Genomic DNA, 26,616 nt, shown 5'->3' with positions numbered 1-26,616 from the left:
GCATCAGCTTTTCAGTGCATTAAAAAGAAAAAAAAAAAGTTTTAGGTTAGGGTACACAGAGAAGTGTGTGATGAGCTCCAGAAAATGCTGCTGGCTTAGTGCTGAGACTACCAACGTTTTTTCATTGTACAGTACAAAAACAAACAAACAACAACAACAAAAAAAAACATTTTTGGTTCGATTTTATCGGTATCATTTGAGTTTAGAATTGTATGCAAATATTGGTTTCAGTTTGGGAAAATCATAACTGTTGCATCCATATGCTGTACAGTACATTATTGAGACACTATAGAAGTTCCTTCAGCTGCTGCAGTTCCAGTCTCACCTAGTTGCTGTTATTACACTTGGTAATACAGCGGCATGAAGTATAATATCTGAGATGTGGTCTCTCTATTTTAGTTTCACCTGCATCACTTTGCTAATGCATTCCAGAAGCATGTTGATTCGCTTCATTAACTGCCTTTTATAAGGAAAGTATGGGACTGCTGGCACGTACAGTATAATCTTTTTCATCAAACATCAAGGCTGCTTAAAGATTTACAGACTCAACAAGGAATAGCCCTTGATCAAAGAACCATAACCTTTGATGCACAATCAAAGCTGAAACGGTTTATTTCAATCAGTTTATAATAATTTCTAAATTCATTCATTTAAATTTATACACACACACACACACACACACACTGAACAAAAATATAAACGCAACATGTAAAGTGTTGGTCCCATGTTTCATGAACTGAAATAAAAGGTCCCAGAAATTTTCTTCATGCACAAAAAGCTTATTTCTCTCAAATTTTGTGCACAAATTACTTTATATCCCTGTTAGTGAGCATTTCTCCTTTGCCAAGATAATCCATCCACCTGACAGGTGTCGCACATCAAGAAGCTGATTAAACAGCATGATCATTACACAGGTGAATCTTGTGCTGGGGACAATAAAAGGCCACTCTAAAATGTGCAGTTTTGTCACACAACACAATGTCACAGATGTCTCAAGTTTTGAGGGAGCGTGCAATTGGCATGCTGACTGCAGGAATGTCCACCAGAGCTGTTGCCAGAAAATTGAATGTTCATTTCTCTACCATAAACTGCCTCCAACGTTGTTTTAGAGAATTTGGCTGTACGTCAAACAGGCCTCACAATCGCAGACCACGTGTAACCACGCCAGCCCAGGACCTCCACATCCAGCTTCTTCACCTGCGGGATCGTCTGAGACCAGCCACTCGGACAGCTGATGAAACTGTGGGTTTGCACAACCGAAGAATTTCTGCACAAACTGTCAGAAACAGTCTCAGGGAAGCTCATCTGCGTGCTCGTCGTCCTCACAAGGGTCTTGACCTGACTGCAGTTCGGCGTCGTAACCGACTTCAGTGGGCAAATGCTCACCTTCGATGGCCAGTGGCACGCTGGAGAAGTGTGCTCTTCACAGATGAATCCCAGTTTCAACTGTACTGGGCAGATGGCAGACAGAGTGTATGGCATCGTGTGGGCGAGTGGTTTGCTGATGTCAACATTGTGAAAAGAGTGCCCCATGGTGGCGGTGGGGTTATGGTATGGGCAAGCAAAAGCTACGGACAATGAACACAATTGAATTTTAATGATGGCAATTTGAATGCACAGAGATACCGTGAAGAGATCCTGAGGCCCATTATCGTGCCATTCATCTGCCGCAATCACCTCATGTTTCAGCATGATAATGCACGGCCCCATGTCGCAAGGATCTGTACACAATTCCTGGAAGCTGAAAATGTCCCAGTTCTTCTATGGCCTGCATACTCACCAGACATGTCACCCATTAAGCATGTTCTGGATCGACGTGTACGACAGAATGTTCCAGTTCCTGCCAATATCCAGCAACTTCGCACAGCCATTGAAGAGGAGTGGGACAACATTCCACAGGCCACAAGCAACAGCCTGATCAACTCTATGCGAAGGAGATGTGTCGGCTGCATGAGGCAAATGATGGTAAAACAAGATACTGACTGGTTTTTTGATCCACTCCCCTACCTTTTTTTTTAAGGAATCTGTGACCAACAGATGCATATCTGTATTCCCAGTCATGTGAAATCCATAGATTAGGGCCTAATGAATTTATTTCAATTGACTGATTTCCTTATATGAACTGTAACTCAGTAAAATCTTTGAACTTGTTGCATGTTGCGTTTATATTTTTGTTCAGTATATATACACACACAAACACATACAACCCCCCCGGATGAGACGACCAAAACGCTCAACTCACCAGAAGCTATGCAAGGCGAAGTATTTGTGAGTCAGGCACTAACTCAGCAAAACAGAAGCCAAGTTCTGTGAGGATACTTGTGCAGGAAAGATTAATAAACAAGGCTGCTGGCTAATTAAACTGAATGCTTCTTAGGATGTGAGCTTTGTTTCTACATTAAGCGTAGCTCTGTATGTTGTAGAATCGACTATGGTCTACTAGAGAACAATACTCATTCAACACCACTGTCTTCCCTCGTTAGATAATGCAACAACTGCACAGCTATGGCCAAAAATTTTGCATCACCCTATATAATTAATAACTTAAAGTCGAATGAAACCTGTTGAATAATGTTAGGTTAACATATTAAATTACATATCGCTTTGTAGTTTTCTATATACTTAACGAAAAACAAAAATTGAAACATGAGACATTTTGAAATCGAACATGAAATACTGTACTACTATTATGGCGTCCAGTAGGCTTTTGCGATATAAGTTTGTAGTTTATTTCATTACATGATGTTACATAAAAGATTTAAATTATGTTCACATAGTTGTTTGGGGTTTTTTGGTCTCAATCCTAAAATTCTAGGTGATGCAAAACTTTTGGCCATAGCTGTAGAAACCGGTAGATGGGTGTAGCTGTACAAAAACCTGCGGACTTGGGTGCAATTTCTAAAGACATTCTCCAAAATTCTAGTATTGAAGAAGTACTAAAATGGTCTCACAAAGGGGTTCTAAAGGTTAACCATAATAAATCTATGTCACTTATCAGAATTATGGTTTCCAATCTGGATTTAGTGGTATTGTTAAATACGCCATGCAGCCCATTGAATTGCAACAGAATGCAATTTTACAAGACTGTCTGTCATGCTTCACTGGAAACCACATAGCCTGAACTAGGTGCACTGAATCAGACGCATACTGGCCATTTCACTACAGAGCAACTTGGTATGGGTGTAAAATATCATGGTTATTGTAACCAATATATTCTATATGATATTAGCACAAGAAATATATATTAGTATCATACAAACTGTAATTTAACGATTACCATAAAGAGCATAGCTATACAATACGTGCAGAGGACGGCATGTAAATTAGGGAGGGTTCTCATTTCCTGTTACTGTCAACACCAAGGGCCAAGGAGTTAACTATCAAAAACAAAATGCTTTTGCAAATGCATACTGACAACCTGGAAATGTGGTACAGTAATGTAAGCTTACTTAGCAAGTTCTGGATGCAAAGTGAGAGGATAGTTGTTTTGTCCAACCATAGTTCCTGTTTTTTATTTGTTTTTTTGTTTTTGTTTTTTTTTTAAACACATTTATCACTGAAACCAGGGTTCACTGGAATGAAACACATTTCAGATGCACTGATTACCATTTAGCTATTGTATGAACCAATATCTGTGTGTGTTTCATCAAGTAATCTAAAACTTTGTATCCATACAGGGACACTCACATTTATTAAAGGGTGTGTTACAAGGGGAATACAAACACTTACTTACATACGTTATACAAGTACTGCTTTACTTTAAACCTATTGGTATTATGAATTTTGATAAAATTTGGTTATCTAGGCAAATTGCGTTATCTAGGCAAATTTGGTTATCTAGGCAATAAACATTTTATTTACAAGTTGCCAGACACAGACATAACAAGAACACAGCCAAGGAGTTCAAAATATTATTAAATGACAAAGGACAGTGTGGATTAGGTTCATAAAGATTTTAAGGAATTTCTAAATGACAGAGCTTCTATCCAGGAGACTGTGCATAGTCAATTTTTGATTAAAGGAGTTGGGACTTCCCTAGAGTAAACCTTACCTGTCGTAGCATATTTAACATTGTATTCAACTGCTGAATGGTCGGTAGCTGTCTGGACTCTAGCTTTGTTAGTTTAACTGTTAAGATCATAGAGGCTTTGGGAAATAAGTATCCCTCTATGAATTGCATACCAGCCATTTCTCCTCTGGTTTCTTGTTTTATTTATGGAGGACAAAAGAATAGGATTATTAGTATTACTACTACGACTACAAAAGGAGAGAAGGTTAGCACTCCCTTGACAAGGATGGAAGAGGTTCTAGTGGCTTTCAACACACATACGGTTAAGGCTTTGCCACTTACTTTGTGGCATCTCTAACTACTACGACTACTACAAATAATAATAATAATAATAATAATAATAATAATAATAATAATAATAATAATAATAATAATAATAATAGGGTAATATTTTGCTACACACCACACCAATGTACCTAAAAAGTATTGTCTTAATTCTTATATTTCAAATAGGTTGGCAAAAAAGGTTTAAACATTTAGAGTATGTCCTCATCTCTCTGTAAAGAAAACCAATTACTTCTGAGTTTGAGAACATTAACCAACAATATTGCATTGTAAGTAGTATCTTGACTTTTTTAAAAGTCAAACTGAAAAAAATTGCTTTCGTCATAAAGCTTTTATTTAAATGCAATGAAAGTTCATAATGCAAAGTCATTTGATTATGAATTCCAGCCTGCCAGACATTGGTCTGGGATAAGTTTTTGGGGTTACAGTTTAAACATAATGATTGTGATTTTACAAGATGATGATGTAATAGTTTTGATTATTTTATGTTTATTTCTTCAAAATATTTGCTGCAAGGCACTTCAGTCTTGGTATATAAACTTCTGTCCAGATTTAGAAATCTGGTTTTCAGATACTCAGCTCTAGCAATTCTAGTCCCCTATATTCAAATTATTGTCATTATGGTTTGGAAAAAGATACTGTAGCATTAGATTACTGGATCTATGCACTTACCAGGTCTGTTTTGGGGAGATCTTCATAGTCCGTGGAATAATAAGATGTTTTGTTAAATCCATTGTTGTCGTTCGCAGGTCTGGGTGGCTGGGCATGCTGCCTGTAAGTGGCACTTTTGGGTGTCCAACAAAAAAGGTTGATTGATTCCCGTACACATCGCTCTATATCAATTTCTTTAAAACAAAGAAAGGAAACATATCTGTAAGTTAGCATATCTGGAAAGGTAACTAGATATGTCTGCAATTTATTTTTATAACAAAGAGTTCTGAATTTTAACATTTTATGTGAGTGTACTGCAAGTTTAAATTATTTTCATTTTTTTTTTTTTTTTTTTTTTTACAGCAACCAATGTTTCTTTATTTGTGTTGAACTAATCAGGAGACTGGTATTTATCACTATCTGTAAGGCACACACACACACACACACACACACACACACACACACACACACACACACCATGAAATATGAAAGAGGATTTTTTTAATCCTAGGACTTCAGCAAATTCTATCTTTAGCTAGAAGGTCAATTACAATTCTTGATATGAAAAAAATAATTAAATTACATTTTTTCTTTAATGCCAATCCTTACTCTTACTCAGGATTGCTGACAAAACGCTGTAAAGAAATTTTCCTCAACCCAGTTCTGATTTAATCTGATTAAAAAAGTACTAAATGGACCCAGATGAAGGTCACATCCAGCTAGTCAACCTGTCCACCTCTAACTACACTGAAACAACAACAGAAACATACATCTCCCTCCCAGCTAAAAATGCAAAATTAAGTATAGTTTCTACACAGTAAAATCAGACAGTTTGAATACTACTATCATCCCAATACAGTACAATGCATGTATATAAATGACACAACTTTCCTATTTTTAGTTTTGTTTTTTTTAATGTACTGAGAAAAGAACATGAAATGGAGAACAGTGACCATTGCTAATAAATAACATTAAGATGATTATGAACTGCACTCCCTATCGATTTGTGACAAAAGGCTTTTACTGGTGTTGTTTTCAAATTTCATCATGAATTGTTGTTCTTCACAAATTCTCAAGTAAATAAAATTATGGATCAACATACCTCAGAAGAAGACTGCCATTGTCATTCAGGGATATCCAATTTTACATAAGGCTAAAACACAAGACAGGGCTCTACATTTATATTTTTCACTACTGGCCCCTTCCACCACTGAGGTAGAGTTTTTAATGGCCTGGATACAATTTTAACTGGCCCAATAATAAGTACAAAACTGGACGCATTGTTTTATTCACTGCTGCAAATGTGGTGAGCCGGAAACAACATTTCTAAACAACAGTTTTGTGACATTAAACATGGCAACTAGTACTAGAATTGTTCAAACGTTATGTCGGCCTGGGTGTCCTCGGCTCACCACGCACCCCTGTAGTCTGGCCGGAAGCCTGTGGGCTTGCCTGTAAGCTGCCCAGAGCTGCGTTGTCTTCTGACACTGTAGCTCTGAGGTGGCTTGTGACAAAGTGCCCACCCCTGTGTATATTATCTGTTATGTGTTGCGTGTGGTGTGTTTAAATGTTGGCGTATAGACATTGGTACATGGGATATAAACGGGTCTGTGTAACACGAGTGTTTAAAATATATACGTGTATTTAGGCACGAGGATTGCACAGCACTTCACATGCAAGTAAAATGTAATAATATGTGAGCACGGGGAATTGCACTTTATTAACTCACGTGCTGGGATTCAAGTGAATAATTAGTAATTGAATCCCAGCACAATATGTATATATAGATGCACGTTGTCACATACTGGCGGTTGGTGTTCGGTGAGTGGAGAACGGGGTAGGAGACTGAGGTAGAAATAATAATAAGAATCGTAGTCATCGTTAAATAGAAGCTCACCGTGTTTGTTTGTTAGTCCATTGTTTGTTTTGTGTTAGTCCGTTTTGTTTGTCTCTTTTGATTTTGGCATAGAGTGCCGTGTCCTGTTGTTTTCTGTTTGTTCAACTGTTTTATTTAATTTCACATCATCGTCTTTGTATATTTCATGTATATGTGTATTGCTAATAAATAACATTAAGATGATTATGAACTGCACTCCCTATCGATTTGTGACATGGCTGCATGGTGAATGCACAGTGTGAAAAGAAGCGGTCGGCACACGCTTCGGAGGACAGCGTGTGTTTGTCTTCACCACTCCCGAGTCAGTGCGGGGAGGTAGCGGTGAGCTGAGTCTAAAAATAATTTGCTATTCCAAATTGGGAGAAAAAAAATTATATGTATATCGCATCAACTTAAAATTTTTGCTTTATAATTTGAATACTTAAAGGTTGAAAAGTTCCCAAATGAATGGGATTTGGTAGGACTTATTACATTTACAGTATTCTTGTCCACTATATATTTAATTTAGTCTGCCTATATTAGGTTGTGTGTTAGCGCCATTCAAAAATAAAATAAACAATCTTATGGATTATTTGTTTAACCATTCTGATTATGTGTAGACCATGTGCTTAAATGATAATAGCTGTTATTTTTGGCTTCAGAGTTGCTACGGGGTCAGTAAATTAAAGAAGAAAAAAACTCCCAGTTTATTTTGACTGTGGAAATCAGGTAGTCCTAAACTACAAAGAAAGCGCGAGAAACTGAAGCTCTGGTAGAAACTTTGGTCAGACACCAAAATTTTGCCAAACTCGACAAAACTCACAAAATAGTAAAACATATTCAATCTTTTCTCAAATTACTTTGTCTAATGCCGACATTATGAGAACCGTACGAACGAGTCCTGTAAAGATTTTGAATGGCATTTCTGACCTGAACATTTGCATCCCAAATCAAAACCGTGGCGTACCTCGGTAACTATCGGTGCATTTTTTAATTCTCGCTGCAGTCACAGCAGCAGACAAACACCCGCTATCTTGCAAACTATTACTGTGTGAATGGATAAAAGGGCAACTAAATGTTGAATTCCCAACAAAAAAAAAAAAAAGCTGCTGTTTTATCTGCAAGTCTGGGTAACTGATATTTGTTTCACTGTCATCATTAAGCCAGATGTCTTTCCATCTTTTTTTTTCATAATTTGTTTCATCATTATTGATTTAAACACTTTACTTTTGGCTTATTGGTGCAGTTGGTTGCCTTGTTGTAAAAAAAAAAAAATAAAAAAAAATAACTAAAGTATTACCAACTGCACTTCAGTACTGTATGTTGACTGTACAACAAATACGACGTGCGGCGGGAAAGTTCGGAAGAGTTCAATTACGCCATTATCAGGGTGGGTATGTTTTTAAAAATGGGTTTGTAAATTTGTTTTTTTTCAGCTTTATAGCACACTGACCCATTTTCCTATGTTCATAAAACGAAGTCATGTGGACTATACTATATACAGTTACAAAATGTTACCGGCCCAGTTGGGCCTGTGGTACTTCATAACTCCCGGCCAAACTGCAATCTGACCCAGCCGCGGGACCATGGTTAATGTCGAACCCTGCAAGGCATTAACCAATATCTGTGATGTTGCCTTTGCTGCTCAGTTTCAGGCAGGATAAGCATGTAAACTGCACCTGTCTGTGTTCTGGATGTCTATTTACAGCTGACATGTCGCTGTACTTTATTTATTTAAGTAACGGTAACTACCGGTTCTTCTCAAAACACTCACCATTCCTGATTCCTTCCTGACTTATGCAAATCAAGGAATAAATACGGCAGAACTCTTTAAAGTAGTTAACATAACCAAAAAAGCTAAAGGTTTGTTCCAAGTGGGCCTTTGATTCGGATTCCAGACAAGTTTCCTTAATAAGCTATTTTCACAGTAGATATGCTCTTGAGCTTGAGATAGGTATAGAGTCAATACTCATTAAAATGAACTCAGATTAGACAGATTTCCTGACACTATATGAATTTTCTACATGGTTTGGAACAGAACTGTTTGTCAACCATTCTGAAAAAATTGGGGTACAATAGTACAGGCCTGTGACACAGAGAGCGAATGAATCCTAGTCAACAATCTCCCTCCCGACCTGTGAGGGCACTGTATAATAGGAACAGTGTGCCCCAGACTAGATGGTTTGGAGTTCATTTCACGGTCAGCTGGAAGTCGGCCATCCAGAAAGGTGGCGGAGTCACAATACCAGAAGTCATCGCCTTAACGCGGTAGGCGATGCGTCTGTCCGACCGAAGGGGGAGTGACTGAGGGTTTATCAGGGGATGTGGCAAAGCAATCTGTTCCTTGGTTATGGTTATGGAAAGACCAGTAAAGGACGTACAAATGAAAAAGTATCATGAGTGTTTAGTGTTGTCTTATCTGTCTGTTTAACTGTTATTTGTTATTCTAGATGGCTAAATATCTGGGAGCTGTCTCGCTAAGCCAGCATCAAACCTGGACTACACTGCACTACTGCACCGAATATTGTATTAAATCACCACTTGCACTAGGGGCACTTACTATTGGACTTGTGATCATGTGTGTATAAAGTGTGTGTCATTATTAGCAGTATTATTTCAGGACTGAACCCAATGGTTTACCTGCACTACACCTGTTCTGTAGAGCCAGGTATTATTGCTTAAGGTTGCCAAACAAGCAACCCAGTACAAACAAAGAGCTGTTTTTCACCATGAACTGTGTTGTGTTTGTTATTACTGAGCACTGCAAACCACTCTGCCACAAGGCCTATGAACAGCAAACTATGGATGCAAGTTATCATTCTAATTGGCTGAATACATGAGTTTGAAGGCGGCTTATTTTTGCTGTTTAAAAATGCCGGTGATCAGAATGGGACATGCAGGTTTCAAGTGAAGTTCATTTGCAATGTATACTTTTTAAAAAGTCACTTACAACTGTACTTTCAATAAAATGCACAGAACATCTAAATGTATAATACTTTTAATTGTTCTGTAAATTAAATTGTACTAGATTCCTGATAATGCAACTTTTTTTGTTAGTCCCTTGAAATTCGTTTAAATGAGAATTGACTGTATGTGGAAAAAGACTACTTGTTTGACATTCTAGATACTACATGTCAAGATTAGTGTGGCTAGGGCCCACTTTCTGTTTCCCATTCTTGGGCACCACAGTGGCTCTGTAGCCTAGAAATGACTTGAGACACTTTCATTTAGAGCTCCTTAAAGAATGCATCCCTCTCAGTTATTACTGTAATAGCCTTGTCAAAGATAATTAATGTCAGCAGAGCTATCCAATGTCTGCAGATACAAGAGTGCCTGGAACATTTAAAACCCATTGGCTTGTAACTTCATCTAAAGCATGAACTTTTTTATGCATTAAGACAAGAATAGAAACCTATAGTGATAAAGGCAGACCTTCCTTTCCTGAGGAGATAAGGCCAGTAAAATGGTAGCTACATCTCTGGTTTACTCAATACATTTAACCAACATTATTTAGGGTCCGACTGGAGTACTGATGAAGAACAACTTCAAAATGCTGATTCTGCTAATTTAGACCTTTTTAACTCTGCTAACCCCAAGTGTGCTCTTTGTCTACATAAAAGTAGAATGTGTGCATCTGGTAGAGTTGAAAGGTTGCATTGTCATATACTTTAAATGGAATGAGAAAAGGCTGGTCAGTAGCATACAATAGCTTGTATAGCTTTATACAAGTAATATAATCAAAGGCATGTAACCCAAGCAAACACTGCAAGTTATATAGAGAAAATTAGAGTATTGGCAGTAGTGCATAGGATAAAATAATAAAAAAAAAAAAAAAAAAGTTGAAAAACAGTTACAATTGTGAAAATGCTCATTCCAGACATCTGCAATATACAACCTTCACATTTTTCCCAAACGTTATGTTAAAAAATGCAAAGGAGACTAAGCAATAATAAAATAACAAAACAGTGAAAAAAAAAAAAAAAAAAAAAAAAAAGATTCACTATACGTGTGCTTGCTTGGGGGTGGCTGAGTATGGAATTCTTGTTCTATTCCGAATCCTTTGCTGAGCTGATGCTGTTAACGCAGATACGCGGAAATCATGTAGCTACAAGTGGGAAATAATTAATTAAACAAAGGAATCTCAGCTTCAGGTATAAGGACTTTAATCTTACTGGATGACAGAAGAGTTTCCATCCCAGAAGAGCAGGTGTGCACTGCAAATCACTCATATACTTATCTTGTCTGTTCTCTATCTGTCTCACGAACACAGCAACGCCCCAGTAAGTGATCTCTCCTGCTGTGGGAGGTGGACTACACCTGCTGTGCAGCTCCAGAATAATTCCTGTGGAACTTAAAAAGGCTTAACTGCTAAGAAGCAGAGCAGGTTATTTTTTGTGTGTGTCCTATGTGAAAAACAGTGCACACATTAGATTACATTGCAATACTTTAAATACCTGATAAATAATGTACTAAAAGATGATCTGAAATACTTCATTGCATTTGGAAAAGCAATTGTCTAGTTAGCGTCTGTGAATAAGTGTATTGGTTATATTGTACTAAAAGTCCTTAGCAAGATAAGCGGTTCTCTGGGTATCTAAAAATTCAGGTGTAATTGCTGGATACACGCAATAACTTGTGTTAAAAAAGGTAAAGAGCGGCTTTTTAGATAAAGTATATGAAAAGTACCACTTACATGCGGGCATAAATCAGAAAATATGTCCGCATCCCCCAGCAATTGAATTATTCTCTTAGGCATCATACACAAACACTGCGGTTAGCACATGTGGCAAAGTGGTTAGCAGTGTGCAGGTGCAAGTGATCAATAAACAGACAGACAATTGTAATTCAGGAGCAATGTTGTTTAATGTATATATATATTTTTTTTTAATCTAATGGCCTGATGGCAAAACAACAGTAAATAATAACAATGGTAATGAAGCATTACACGTAACACATACACAAACACAAACACCAGTCCACAGTGTGTGCTCTAGTGCTCGTGGTGAATACAGTTCTTTAGTGTTAAACAAAAGTGCATTGTTATTGATCTGGGTTTAATGCTGACCTTTGGCAACAACTCCAGATCGTGTTAGCCGTCCAAATAATTACAAACAGTATTATTAACGACAAACAAAAACAAACAAAGCACTCAGTTTTACAAAATGTAGGTTCTCCTTCTGGGCCTTTAATATAACCATTCATAAAGAAACAGATCACATCACTACATCTCCTTTTTATAACGTTACCCATGACCCCTTGGTCAACGAGCGCATCCACTCCTCCAATCCGTGGATGCCACACCGTATCCCGTCTGGGTCATTGAGTTTGTATACCATAGCTTTGTCCCCTTTCTAGATGGTCCACTTCCACCTAACCATGGAAATACACTGTCGTGCCATTTAGTCCATGGTATTCTGTTCTCTTTATGCAGCTGCCTTGCAGGTTGGGAGAGAGATCTAACACCAAGAATCACTCGATTTCTGTCACAGCGTGACAACAGTATTGACAAACTGCACTCACTGTGGTTGTGTGTTGTACACAAACCTTTCATTACTGTAGTGAGTGCACTCCCCGATTAAACTAACAACTGAACTCGGACCATCATTACACAAAATTCGTTAGGTTTGTGTGAAGGCAGCATGGAGGCTGTGTTTTTGTTTATGCTTTTGGAGGAAAGCAAAGTACGTAAATCGATCGAGAGCTCGTCAAGCACAGCTATGCTCTTTTCTGCAAAACCAGTGGAGATGCCATTTTGCTTTTTCTGCACTGCTAAATACAGTGGTGACGATCTGCAGTACCATGAAGGTAGATCGAAACATTAGGGCGATCTTCCGACCAGAAGGCAGGTGAGAACAACTTGAATGGTCTCCAAACCACTGGATTAAAAATGTACACGTCTAAAGGAGTCTTATATGTGTCTTTGTCATTTACTAAGACCTTTCCTGGCGTGCCAACACACACAGGTAGCACTGTAGCGTTTGGGGACACAACAGGTTATAACAAATTAAAAACATAAAAACAAAAGAATGTTGTCTTAGGCTATGACATGAAATTACTTTATTAAAAAGCATATATATATATATATAAATATATATATATATATATATATATATATTATATAATATATATATATATGCACTACATATGATAATAATAAATAGTAAGTAGATATAAACATACCGACACAGGAGCTCATCAGGCACACACACACACACACACACACACACACACACACACACACACACACATATATATATATATATATATATATATATATATATATATATATATATATATATATATATATATATTTAAACCATGTTTATCACATGGAAATGTCTGATAAACAATGACATTATTGCTTGTGCAGAAATCTACAGAACACCTACTGAGGTTGTTTTAGTGCAGTTTTAACACACACGCACACACCCACACACAGTTGCTGTGCATTAAGTAACTGAATCAAACTTGCTACTTGTTCCGAGCAGGATTAACTAGTGCAGTTATGGATGCCTTCTGCAACCGAACTGTGTGTGTACTGTCTTAAACCGCATTAAGGTGAACTCGGAACTTCATTTAGGCTGTGTGACGAGACGTCCAAGTTACATAATATCCAACAGGTTTTCCAGGACCAGCTGTTCGGGTTCAGGTCTGATATCTGTGTAACACTGAATTTGCTTTGGCTTCAGATACTAGTAGAAATAGTGGTGGTGGTTGGCTTTGACAATGCACAGTCTCAGTGCAGAATATTAAATGAGAGGAAGGAGCCAGCTGCCTAATGTTTTGATATGTTGTACACATCTCTTTCTCTTTCTCAAGGGAGCATGTGTTTGAATCATAATAATAATAAAATAAATATTAGAGGTCACAAAGAATCCTGCAGCATGATGCGCATTTAACACTAATAATTATTTCAACTGAGATTATTATTATTATTATTATTATTATTATTATTATTATTAGGCCTTCAAGCCCATGGCTGGGCAGTCTATTGTTGTTAAAGATTATTATTATTATTTTTCTTTCCACCAACAAAACCTTAAAAGTTGCACACATTGTGGACAATTTACAAACATCTTGTCAGAAATCACTTATACCAGAGTTCTGAAACTTGGTGTACATGGCTATGGATTGTCCAAGATGCATGGTGATCAAAATGAAGCTGATTGGTTCAGTGGTATGGGGGCCATGTTGAATAAGCTAATTAACACACAAATGTCTTCTCCAAAACCGCTAATCTGATCAAAGCAAAACTTGGCATACATGAAGTTGCTATAGTAAAAAACATGGCTGCTGAGGGCCATTCGATTTTCAGCACTGCTGTAGTTAACCCTAACCCTAACCCTAACCCATGTATTGACCAAAAAATGAACACCATTCAACAAAAACTCTAAAACAAAAACTTTTTTTAAATTATTATTACGGTTCCAGTACTGAAAAAGGTTACACAAGTCTACAGATCTGAAGGGACTAAACGTATGTGTACTACTATAGTATTTAAATATGTATCATGCACTTAAAACATTAACGTCTTTTGTGCTACAGACATACCTGGCACATCATGATTAAACATATTGTTTAAAAAATAAAATAAATAAATAAATAAATAAATAAAAACCTGGATTGCCATTTTTTCACTCGGGGTCGCTCATCCAGGAGTTATTACATAACATATTAGGTCGGTAGTTTTAATTTCATTATATTTAAAGGATAAAATATATATTTGATGTGATGCAGTTGTTAAATGTAATTTACAGCCTATTTAAACGCAAGTGGTGGCTATCTTTGGCTTGTACTGTGAAACACCCCGAACGAATTTAAAACAATCTGTCTGTAACTTTCGTTTTCTTGTCAATGAGGATTGATAATAAAAAATAAGGGTTTTGGTAAATATTTATTGTGTGTGAAACCTTGTACTTCAGATGTGTCTGGTTTAGTTGGCTGGAGAGAAACTGTTAGGCTAGTGAGTTTGAGCATAGGATTGATCTACTTTATATATTTCTCGAATGCAGCATCTTATTTTTGTAATCCCTGTATTCACCTTTCTTACTTATAATGTTATATTAGATCTAATTTAATCTTTCTACTGTCACCCAAAACACTTTTATTCACATTGTATAGTTTATTTTTTGATTTTCTGATTTTTTTCCTGTTCATTTGACTTCTTTCTTTTCATCTCTTATTTTTTAAAATTAAAGATACTGATAAGATCATTTATTTTTTAGGATGTATATTTCTTCACTTCTCCCCATTTCTCTCTACGATTTGACAGTGGTTTGTTTTTTTTAGAGGGGGTGGTTTTTTGATTTATACTATAAATGCTTTTTTCCCTCCTTTCCTTTCCCCATATTCCAAAAAACGATTTGATTAGAGTTGATGGTTTGAATTTATTTTTCTTTTGCTCAATTTAAAAAATAATAATAACAAAAAATAAAAACCTCTTATATTATGTAACAAATATATTGTATTGCAATTGTGAAAACGACTTGGCTTTCACATTTGTGTTTTTTTTTTGTTTTGTTTTAATTATATCCATTTTAATTCATTGTATAGTTCAGATCATATTTTTTCCTGTTCTACATTTTGATTTCTTTCTTTTTTCTTATTTTTTATTTTTTTTTTTTTTTTTTTTTTAACTATTTTGATTAGCCACTAATCATAAATGATTAAATAAATAGTCCAATATACAAAATAATCCAATATGCAGGGTCAAGAGAGAACCTAAAGTGTCATTAATAATCCCCCAAAAACCCCCCACTAAAAAGTTAAATATGAGATATCGAGATTTTGTTAGTTATTATTATTAAAGGGTTTAGGGTTTTTACTAATCAATGTCAATGTCCTAACTAAATAAAAATATATTATATAATATTATATATATATATATATATATATATATATATATATATATATACTATATATATATATATATATATCTATAGTTGAAAGAAAAGTTTTTTAAAAAATGTACACAAAAAGTTTAAAAGATTAAGGTTTTTTTTTAATTAAGATTTTATAATCTTTTACACTTTTGTGCACATTTTTTAAAAACTTTTTCTTTCATATGCCTTCAACTTTGTACACTGCAGTTTGGATAAGTCGGCCCAGATGCTGGAGCCGTACAATGCTGCTAGGAAGACCATGGCATGGTACAAAAAACTTGGCATGTACATGGTCCAGATTTCTTTCTATAACAGCCATGTAGTGTACAGTATAGCTCCAGAGAATCGGCTCACTTTTCTGGACTTTCAGACCTCTGTGATCTCAAGACTCATGTTTGATGCACAACAAATGACACAGACTGAAACAGTGGAAACAGTAGCAAGTGAACTTTGTGAACGACATTTTATACAAATACTGCCACAGTCCAAGAAAAAAGTCAAGCCACAAACAAGGTGCCGTGTGTGTTCCCGTAAGGGCATGTGGAGGGATACACAGTACCATTATCCTCACTGTCCCTCTCAGCCAGGTCTCTGTTTGGAGGACATGAGTACTGGAAAGACTAAATAGACCCCAGTCACTTGTTTTTATGTCATGCAGCAACATTACCTTGGGCTCCAGAAGGATTACGCCACTTGAAAATAGGGTGGGTACTATGGACAATGGGCTTATGTATACTTATCTTATTCTTTGGTGGCGTACTGGCCACCTGAAATTAGGGTGGGTACTATGGACAATGGCCTGCGTTTTTCTAACGGGAAAGACCAAAGTGGCCTAGTCTCAGTGTAGGGCCTGTAAACACCTGAAAAACTAAATAAAGGTGCACTTATTTGGTATTTATTAATTCGGTACACTCAGGGCTAAATGTGATGCAGGTATAATACATTTTATGAAAAAGTAGCATTTTGTTTACAATAATTGCTGTATTTTGTGGTCACATGACCAAGTAAACCACAAAAACTTGGCACCAATAGAAACGTCAGTCTGGCAAAAAAACTACTACGTTTTAATCGTAACTCAACACTTATTACCGGTACCAAAGGGATATAAAACTATTAAAAAAAGACTAGTGGATAACTCAACACTGTCATTTCACGTGACTGGCATCTGACTGTAAACGGATCGTTCATTCGCAATTACCAAGTGCAGCTGGTTAAAGTGTCAGTTCATAATGAGTGAGAAGCGAAAAATGAGTTCCTGTTCAACTGGCTTTAAAGCTGAGGTTATTCAGGATAACAAGCTTGTCAGCAGAGCTTCAGAGCATATGTTTTTGCATGCGAAACAATCGACAGTGCTTGACTTCTGTGTGAAACTGTGTTGTTTATTGTTTTTGTTCACAGAGTTAATTCTGTATAATGTACTTTTGCTATTTAAGCCATCAAATTAGACAGTACATGCCACCTACAAGTACAAGTCAGTCAACGTATAGAAAAGTATAGTCAACTGTTTGTGCACATTGTTGCGCTTGGATTGTTTTCGCAAAAATTATGTTATTTTATTAATTCTTCTTTCAATCAAACTATACAAGTTATACCAAGATTGTACAGTACTGTATATTGTAATCGATCCATTCACTGCAGTTCTTACATCCATTTTCATAAGGCCATTTAACTAAATATAAACTCGTAAACACCGTAATTCTGGAAACGTTCTGTTACTTAATTCCATGGCTCATGTGCACCTTGGATAAGTCAACACTAAATGGGATCCCTGTGGGGTGTCGAGTTAACTTTATTTAATAAAAACTTTATCCATGTAAAAATATATATATTATATATATATATATATATATATATATATATATATATATATATATATATATATATATATATATATATATATATTATTATAAATATATATATATATATATTATATATACTACAGATATATATATATATTATCAATTATATATATATATAAATTAGTATTAAGCAAAAATTAGTTATTTGCAAGGAAAGTGTAATTTCCAAGCAAAATCTTTTAAAACATAATGCACATGGAATGAGTAGCCATTAAAAAGAAGAAAAAAAGTTACTGAAATGTTTTTCTTTTTTCAAGTCAGCCTGAACTGAGAAACTTGTTCAACTGCTGACTACTCGAGGCCACAATAAAAGCCTTTCATTGTAACAGCAGTGCTAGTCAGTGTTTATAATGCCTCAGGCAATCACATTGTACTTTTATATGGAAAAATGTCTACTTACTATGTGGATAAGGCTGCCTACATCCTAAAATTATTACAGCAAAATTACAACTATTCTGGTCAAATATATCTGTCACGCTATTTTTATTACGCATGTTTCTTCAGTAAGACACTGCTATGGCTTTTTATTCCACTGGGAAATGGATTACACGACTCCATCTTTATCTTTTACTTTTTAAGGCAACAGTACATTTACAATTAACAAATGCAAAGTTACTGCACTTTCTGTAGTTCTTTCATTCTTTTTTTGCAGTACAGCTGATCAACTGAAGAAAATCATGGGTTCCCCAGCTTTATAGACACATTTGTCATCTTGGGACTAGTCTTCAGTAAAGCACAAATAGTGAAATGTAGACTTATTGAGAAATAGTGGAGATCTTTATGTTAACCCTCCAGCAGCCATACAGTGTGCACAAAGCATAGAGTGAGGAGTGGTGAGCAGATGGAGTCTAGATTGTTTTTGAGGCTGAATAATAGTGAGGTATCCTTACTTTACCTCACTCAAAGCAAAACTAACTTCTGGAAAATGTAAAGATATTCTGTAAAAGACATGGAGACTTTTGAGCCAGTTGACAGGCCAATGAGAGGTGAGAAAGCATATTTAAAACACTGGTTCCCTCATCCTTAAATGAAGGGTTAACATATTGTTTGTCTTGAAGATGTTAAATGTAATAAAGGAATGAGCAAAAAATGGATTACATTAAAATCATATTTTTGGTAATCAACATCTGCTTGTCTCTGTCAACAGGGAGCATTTACAAAATCAACATTGCCTAGAGTACTTTCCAAGACAAAACTTGTAACAAGGATGCATTTAAATCGTAAGCAGTAACAACCAAGAACCATAAAAGCCAGGTTGAATTGAATACACTCGATATTTCGCTCTACCGCACTGTAACGATAAATGGCGGAGACATTTTTACCTTTTGCTGTGGCATAATTTAGCTGTTTCAATGTGTACATACCAATGTGAAAACTAATACCCCTCCATTTGTTTCAATTACCATCATCCGGCATTTAAACGGCATTGGCTTGCAAGTATAATAAAGTCCATGTCAACACAAATTAACATGAATCACATGATCTAAAAAATTGTTGCTGGTTTACATTTGGAAATTAGCTGTTACTGTAGTTGGTAACTGTGCCTAACATTGAACTTTTGGTCAAAAGCCACACAGTGAGATCATATATTGTTTTTACCTTTGAAACCACACTGGGTTTCGCAGCACACTGCAGAAAACTCTAATTATCTAATTACTGCCACCCTTTCTATATTAGTCATGCTGGTGCTTCCTCCCAGCCAGGGCAATTTTTTGTCCCATTTAAGATCATTAAATACAATAAAATATGACAGAAAATGATCTGTTATAAAACTGGTTGACTATACAAGTTGTATGGTGGTGGTATCCAGATCCATCACTGTTTAAATTACAACAGGCCACCAGACCACAATGTCGTCACTACAGACAGATGTGACCTTCAATAACCAATAATTCACACATTCAAAATGCTGATGTCAGCAACTTATACTCCCAGCACAGCTGTAAATTCAAAATTAGAGCTATCAGTATGATGAAAACACTGACGACCATGACAGACTCCCACAGTATCTACAGAATAGTATAGAATAACAATTAGTAATGAAATGTTTTATCACAACAATAAGTGATTCTCCAGATATATGCACAAAAATGTGTGATATAGGAGACAGATGAAGAATGGTCAGACAGGCACCTCCATATATCCCCACAATTTGCTCTTCTCTATAACGTACGCTAAATAAACTTAATGCCAAGATTGACAAATGGTTAATTAGTTCTTCAGCTACACGGAAATACGCACGACTGCTTCCACTACATCCCCCTTGCAGGGGAAAATAATAAAAAGTGATGAGACAAATGACCATCGATGTAAATATCAATGTCGTTCAGATGACTTAAATTAAAAGCCAGGCTTGACTCTTTGTGGTTTAAGATTGTCTTCCCTTGAGATCTATTCATAAGGAAGGGAACCACAAATTGACAAGTGTGACAGATTATGCTTTCATACACACTGCATGTATGTCTTCTGCATTCAGGATCAATGCAATGACCTAAAATGCTAAATTGGGAAGATATGCCTACCTGGTAAATCTGAGAACAGAAGGATGCATTCATTGAAGCCACTGGCAAGCAACCTATCCCTCAGCTGCTGGAGAATTGCCATGCCGATGCAGAATGGGAAGGAGGAATTGCCAAGGAGCAGAGTGTCCCACAGGTGAAAGATCTTGTGCAGGGGAAACAAGTCTGCAGGAAAATAAGAAGTCACAACAGGAAGTGATAATTGTAAAACATAATTTCATAATAAGTAGCATGTTTTTTTGTTCCTGTTTCTAATGCACTGCTGCTGTTTGTAACCAGGATGTTCAAGATGCTATCTCTAATAAGCTGCAGATCCTGACAATGAGTTTATAATGTAGGTTAAGGTGAAAGCTGCTCTGGACCCTGAAATTAGAAGTTACTCTTTAAAAAACAAATAAAATAAAAACAAATAATCCATAAATATTTATTGTCTTGAACTTAAGTTTGTTATTTAGGTCTCAATTGTGCAATTCTGAAATAAATCTATTACAGTAAACAGTTTATTAATCTTACTTTCAAGAAATCTATTTCAATTAGAGATTTTTTTTTGTTTGTTTGCAACAAACACTTTAACCTGATGGATATTATAGTAGAGCACCAACAGAAAGATACCGATACAAGGGTGCTTTGTAGACATGCACATACCATGTTATTAAAAGAAGCTTTAAGTAATAATGATTGCTTTGACGTAGTCTGAGAACATTTTCCAATTATTTCCTGTCTTGAGGTTGTAAGACCCACATTCTGAATAAACACACAGCCTGTGGGAGAGTAACTGCACAGCTCTGCAGTCCTCATGACCTCAGCAAGGTCGCCCCATCAACAACCAGCTGGGACTCATCCACACTGGGCAAAAACAACACTGCTGGCTTTCCTCCTACAGAATGAAGCACAGCAGGTCAAGACCAGACACTAAATGCACTTATATATGTGTGTTGCCAGTCTCTCATGTTGGGCGGATGTAATTTCAGAGTCTAAGCCTACTAGACCCCCCCCCCCAGCATGTGTCTTCTAAGCTGACCCCTGCCAACAGGTCTGCAGAACACCTTAGCAATGGCAAAATGTATAGCAATGACATAATTGGAGATCAAGAGTATCATTTTTACCACCAAATAGATACTTACTTTAAGTAATTACCTCTTCTAATGTTAAAACTTTCTTTAGTTATACTTACAAAATATTCTCCTAATACAGTTAGGTCAAACAATTTAAAACTACCTAACGCAACAGTCATTTAAAATTGTAATATGGCAGCTTCCCTCTTTAGAATGTTTCTTTAGAAACACTAGCAATTAAGATTGAACTTAAAGTATGTAACATTTTGTAACGTTAAACTAAGCAACATCTGTGCCAATAAATGTAAAGCAGGTCTGTTTAAGCACACTTGGCATTAATGTTCCAAATATATTGGGGGGAAAAAAAAAAAAAAAAAAAAAACTAGTGCATCTCGGCCGGTTTGTGTCAACATTTTTATGACTGCAGTCTCTCAAACCTGACAAAAAACTAAGACTTACAATTTATTAAACAACGAAACTGACAATGATGTATAACTAACTTTGTTATTATAAACGTTTTAATGTTTTTTTGTTTTTTAAACTTAAAAATGACTAAAGGCCTGCAGCTAACTATAATTACTTTGCTTAACTTCACATGCTGTAGTTATACAGTAGAGACATCATCACATTGCTCTGAACACAGGATTACAAAGCCACTCAGTTAATACGCGTACTGGGAACGGGTGGATGCTGTTCTGGCATTTTGAAGGGTGTCAATAACCTTATTGAACAGACCCAGACCGCTGAAATGCAGGCTGCAGGCTCGCTGGGTGGTGATGCCATAAGGTCCCCCGCGCCTCACTGACCGGGTCGTGGCATTTGGGCAGTCTCCACGGCTGGCTGCTCAGGAGCTGCAGCAGGGCTGAACACCAGAGTCTCCTGGGCCAATAAGTGGCTACTAAGAACACCTTGGCCCGATCCTGCCTGATTTTCTCCACACACATCGAGAGCATGGTGAGCACTGGTGTGCCAAATCATCTATCACCAGCGGAGATTATGGAGAACTAGAGGGAACAGTGGGTTGATTCCTAGGAGGCAGAGATATATCTCTGCTCTCCCAAATCTCTCCCAAATGAGGCTCACCACCTCGGGGTGAAGCCTCCATCCTAAAGTGCTGGGAACTCTTGAGCTCTGTGTGTGTGTGTGTGTGTGTGTGTGTGTGTCTCTATGACTGAAGTTACAGACACGCCCCGAAAGGGAGGGGGACCGTGCTTGAACTGCAGTGAGTGTAGCCGGTGTGAATGGGATTAAGCACCCAGATGTCCGTGGTACACTAACGCCAATAATCCAGGTGGCTCCCTGAAAAGGGGCCCTGGGCTTGTGGCAGCAAACTCCTAGGGTTGCTGCATGGCTTGTGGCTTGGCCTGAGTTTCTACCTCTGCGCCAGACGGTGGAACCTATCTTAGCCTCCACAGCGAGCAGTTGCGGGCCGGTTCTGAACACCACCTCTGGCAGCAAGCGCAGCTGTTTGTGTCGGTCTTTAAGGCTGCTGGAGTCTAGGGTGCCAGTTTGTCATTGGTTTGCACACTGAAGGTGGTTGCTTGGGAAGCAAGCGCACCAGCTCCTTTATTTATTCCCATGCACGGTGAGAGCGCTGAAGAATCTCGTCCACCACGGGACCAAAGGTATGCCGTGGTGTAACAGGGGCATCCAACAGCAGTGTTTTCTCACCATCAGACATGTGTGCCTGGGAAAGCTAAAGATGCCTGCGTGTGGCTACCAGCGCAGCCAGGTTTCTTCTTCCAGCCTGCCCATTCACTTTTGACAGAGAGAACAGGTTCTTATTAACCAGACGCAGCTCATCCAGCTGTTGTGGTTAGGGCCTGTGGCTGTCAGAGAGGGACCTCAGCAAATAGGACTGGTAGGCTACCAGAATACTATTACAATTGCACAACCATGCAGCGAATGCACTGGCTAAATAGGCAGGCTTGAGGATCAACTCCGAGACCCGGCACTGTTTGTCAGGGCAGATAGCGTCCTTGGACAGGAGCGCTAAATTAAGCGCCTATACCAAGGCTGCAATTGAAGGATCCAGCAGAAATTGGGACAGGCCCAGCATCTCCTCATCGTGCACCCTATATAGGGTGTCCATAGACCGGGAAACAGCAGGATGACCCCAGAATGACTGGATCTCAGAAAGAACATTTGGGTCCACTGGGGGGTACACGAGTGTGGTGGTATGCTCGTCATCAAAGTTGGACTGCCTTGTCTCACCTTCTGTAGGCCAGGGCACTTGCAAGAATACAATGGTCCTCTTGATCAGTGGCAGAAGCTCTGCCAACATGGCGAGCTTAACCACAGAGGATGTGCTGGCTGACTTCATGTCCTCAGGACAGGAACACCAACTCCTGTTCGCCCACCTCCTCATAAGCGGCAAGGGAGAGCACGTCATCATGCTGCCAATTTGGGCTCATAGTCCCTCAGAAGTGAGCGACTCAAGCTGCTGGTTTCACGTGGGACATAAGGCCGCAGCAGGACGTAACAAACAGGCTATAGTGCACAAATACGCATAATTAGTAAAACTAATATGATTATTTTTAATATGACATATAATTTGTGTAAAAACACAATAAATGCGAAAATCTATAGCAGAAAAAGTAAGTAGTACTCTCCTGTCAAGATTTGTGCGCACAGTCCTTTATACCCTCAAGGACGGGCATAACTGCATCACAGGCTCAGCTAAGCAGCTTTGTTATATCTTATTCAGGTTTCGGGTCTTTAGGAGGTAAACACCCCATTCGGTAATGGTTACATTTTGTAGTTGAAAAGGGAACAAAACACACAAACAAACAAGCAAATAAACACTTTGAAGCATTTATTCCCCGCAGATATCTTCTAATATAAAAAACACTTAGCTAGTAGCAAATTAAATTGCTGTTCTAGCAGTCTGCACTTAATGATTTGAAAAGCAAAATTAACACAGTGCCAATGATATGGTCTCACTGCCAAACAAAACAGGTTTTTTGTGCTAACGGCTTCACAAGTCCCACTCTCTAAAGCCGAAAGGAGTTTTATGTTAGAAAAGCACTGGCAGGATATGTGCTGCCAGTGCTGATGTGACTGGCAGTGCATCTCTGCAATAAGGCAATGGATTGGGAAACAGGATTCGATTGTATAACCAATAAGAAAGAGTTAGGAAGAGGCTAATCAGGGTACTGATTAGGTTTCAGAATGCCAGACCCAGCTTCCCATTTTAATTTACTATTTTAATTACAGGTGTGTTCTGGGGCTGAGAAGTTTCTCTACATAGTCTTAACTGTCTGAGGTAGGCTTTACCTTGTCAGGCATCTTTAAGGAAGCTTTAATTATTTTACCAATATAACAAGTTCAAACTGAATTCTGAATTCTCTGATTTGTCTTGCAGGACCCACATAAAAGAATATACATGAAACCCAGATATGTATCAGATTGGCTTGCAGTAAGAACTAGTAGAACTTTTTTGTTCAGTCTTGTGAAACATGTACATGTTTATTGTAAACTCACTACTAAACTGGGATTGAAAAAGGGTTTGTGCAACTATATCATGTGTAAACTGATTAAACGTACCTCTTTTAGCATAGTCACTTACAACACACACACACACACACACATATATATATATATATATATATATATATATATATATATATATATATATATATATATATATATATATATATCAGTTCAGCTTTTATAAATACTGTATTATAATGATAAATTAACTAGACATTGTAGTAAGGAGAGGCAAAGTGATTTTCAAGATATAAAAAACAGATGATATTGATAAAGAATAAATAAGAAACACTTACGTGTAAACATTGTGAGAAACCATGGAATGGCATAGAGCTAGGAAAAAAAAGAAAGAAAAGGTCTTAGGGTAATGAACCGAGTTTCACAGAATCTCCTTTGCAAACACTGCCACCTAGCAGATCTTGGGGAAAAAGTATATTAACATAAAATCCATTAATACCAAGATATACCATTTTACTATACATCTATACTATAAACACTCAAACATTCTGAACATATACTGTAGACACAAAAATACAGTTTACTGATATGGATAGATGAAACAAACCATGACCTCTATTCACAGTATGGAAAATAGAGGCTGTCCTATTATGGTGGCTGTATTTAGCACACTGTAAACTACCAAAGTGTAGTAAAAAGATGCATTGAGACAGCACAATATAAAAATGTGAACCCTGAGACGGCCTTCTCATTTTACTAACCCAACCAGCTATATTTCCTTTATTTAAATCATGAATACTGTCACGAAGGCTAGTCAGGCCTAAACAAATACATCATTTTATAAGTTCAAGGCAATCAAATATAAATGGCAGTTTAAGGAACACACACGATAAACATTGTGATGACATTTCCATTGCAGAGTAAAACAGAAGTGCATAAAAGGATATACTGTTACAATAATTAGGTTAACCTTATATAAATAAATAGGGAGGTCTGGGAGAGAAAACCAAAAGGCTCAGTGACTCTCAAACCCTTTGTTATCAAGGGTTCTAGCATTACTTATAAGGAGACGAACAGGTGCCATTTAATTTTTCCAAGTATCTGAATGTATTTGAGCTGTTATTGATAGCTTTCCTGAGCGTTTTAGAGGACTGCCTAGCCTAAAGCAAATGGATGAGTGCCAGTCTCAGGATTTACCCTGATTGTATTACACATAGAACAATAATGTCAGGTAGAAAACATTCACACAGACTGAACTTATTTTGCCTAACCAATTCATTTTTTTTTTTTTTAATTTCCCAAAAATGAATGAACTTATTATCCATTGTGGATCAAAACCACCATTTTAAAATCACATCTCTCTACAACCAGCCTCCAGGTTGTCGTTCTGACTAGGCACTGAGGTCAAAACCACAGGTCTTGCAATATAGTGTCCTCTAGTGAGCAATGCCAATGACTAAATACTTACGTCTGGTATGAAGCCAATTTCATTGAGATGGTTACTCAGCTCAGGGTCATGGAAAGCGATAATTTGGGAGAACACGGTTAGATACTCTGGAAGAACAGAATGTAGATTATTTTAAAACAGTCATTATTTGGTACACAGTACAGCTATGGCCAAAGGTTTTGCATCACACTATAGCTTGAACTAATTTTACTCCATAACGTCGAATGAAACCTGCTGAATAATGTGACTTTAACAACCATCAACCAGCAAAGATTTCAATGTGCTGTCAATCTGTACAAATAGAGGGCTGTTCTAACAACATTTCCCAAGCATGTTACATCACCTACCAGGTCTGAATCATCAATACTTTATGTGCACATTTTATGTGAGTTCCAGGCTCAAATGTTAAAAAAGAAAAAAAGAAAAAAAAAAAAAATAATTAAATCATTTTAAAAATGTAGCATCTGACATTACACAAAAATATGTTAGTTTGTGGACTTGAACTAGCATGACCAGCATGTTA

The 26,616-nt window shown here is 37.2% G+C and overlaps 1 protein-coding gene and 1 non-coding gene across 3 annotated transcripts in view; one reads left to right on the top strand and one right to left on the bottom strand.

The window, feature by feature from the left end:
- Positions 1-26,616, bottom strand: part of LOC121321819 (TBC domain-containing protein kinase-like protein) — a 70,698-nt gene that overhangs the window by 18,501 nt on the left and 25,581 nt on the right. For both annotated transcript variants that reach the window (XM_041261048.1, XM_041261057.1), the window contains exons 20-23: positions 26,115-26,200; positions 24,985-25,021; positions 20,145-20,306; positions 5,027-5,199 (exon numbers count right to left, since the gene is read on the bottom strand). In XM_041261048.1, coding sequence (XP_041116982.1) covers positions 5,027-5,199; positions 20,145-20,306; positions 24,985-25,021; positions 26,115-26,200 — 458 coding nt within the window. The remainder of the gene's footprint in view (positions 1-5,026; positions 5,200-20,144; positions 20,307-24,984; positions 25,022-26,114; positions 26,201-26,616) is intronic.
- Positions 4,256-4,379, top strand: LOC121326030. The gene has a single exon (XR_005951411.1). It is a non-coding gene; the product is annotated as a U6atac minor spliceosomal RNA (small nuclear RNA).

Source organism: Polyodon spathula, chromosome 1 (assembly GCF_017654505.1).
Source record: "Polyodon spathula isolate WHYD16114869_AA chromosome 1, ASM1765450v1, whole genome shotgun sequence".
Lineage (NCBI taxonomy): Eukaryota > Metazoa > Chordata > Actinopteri > Acipenseriformes > Polyodontidae > Polyodon > Polyodon spathula.
Note: the sequence above shows the minus strand (reverse complement) of the source record. Positions and strands in the feature narration are given on the sequence as shown.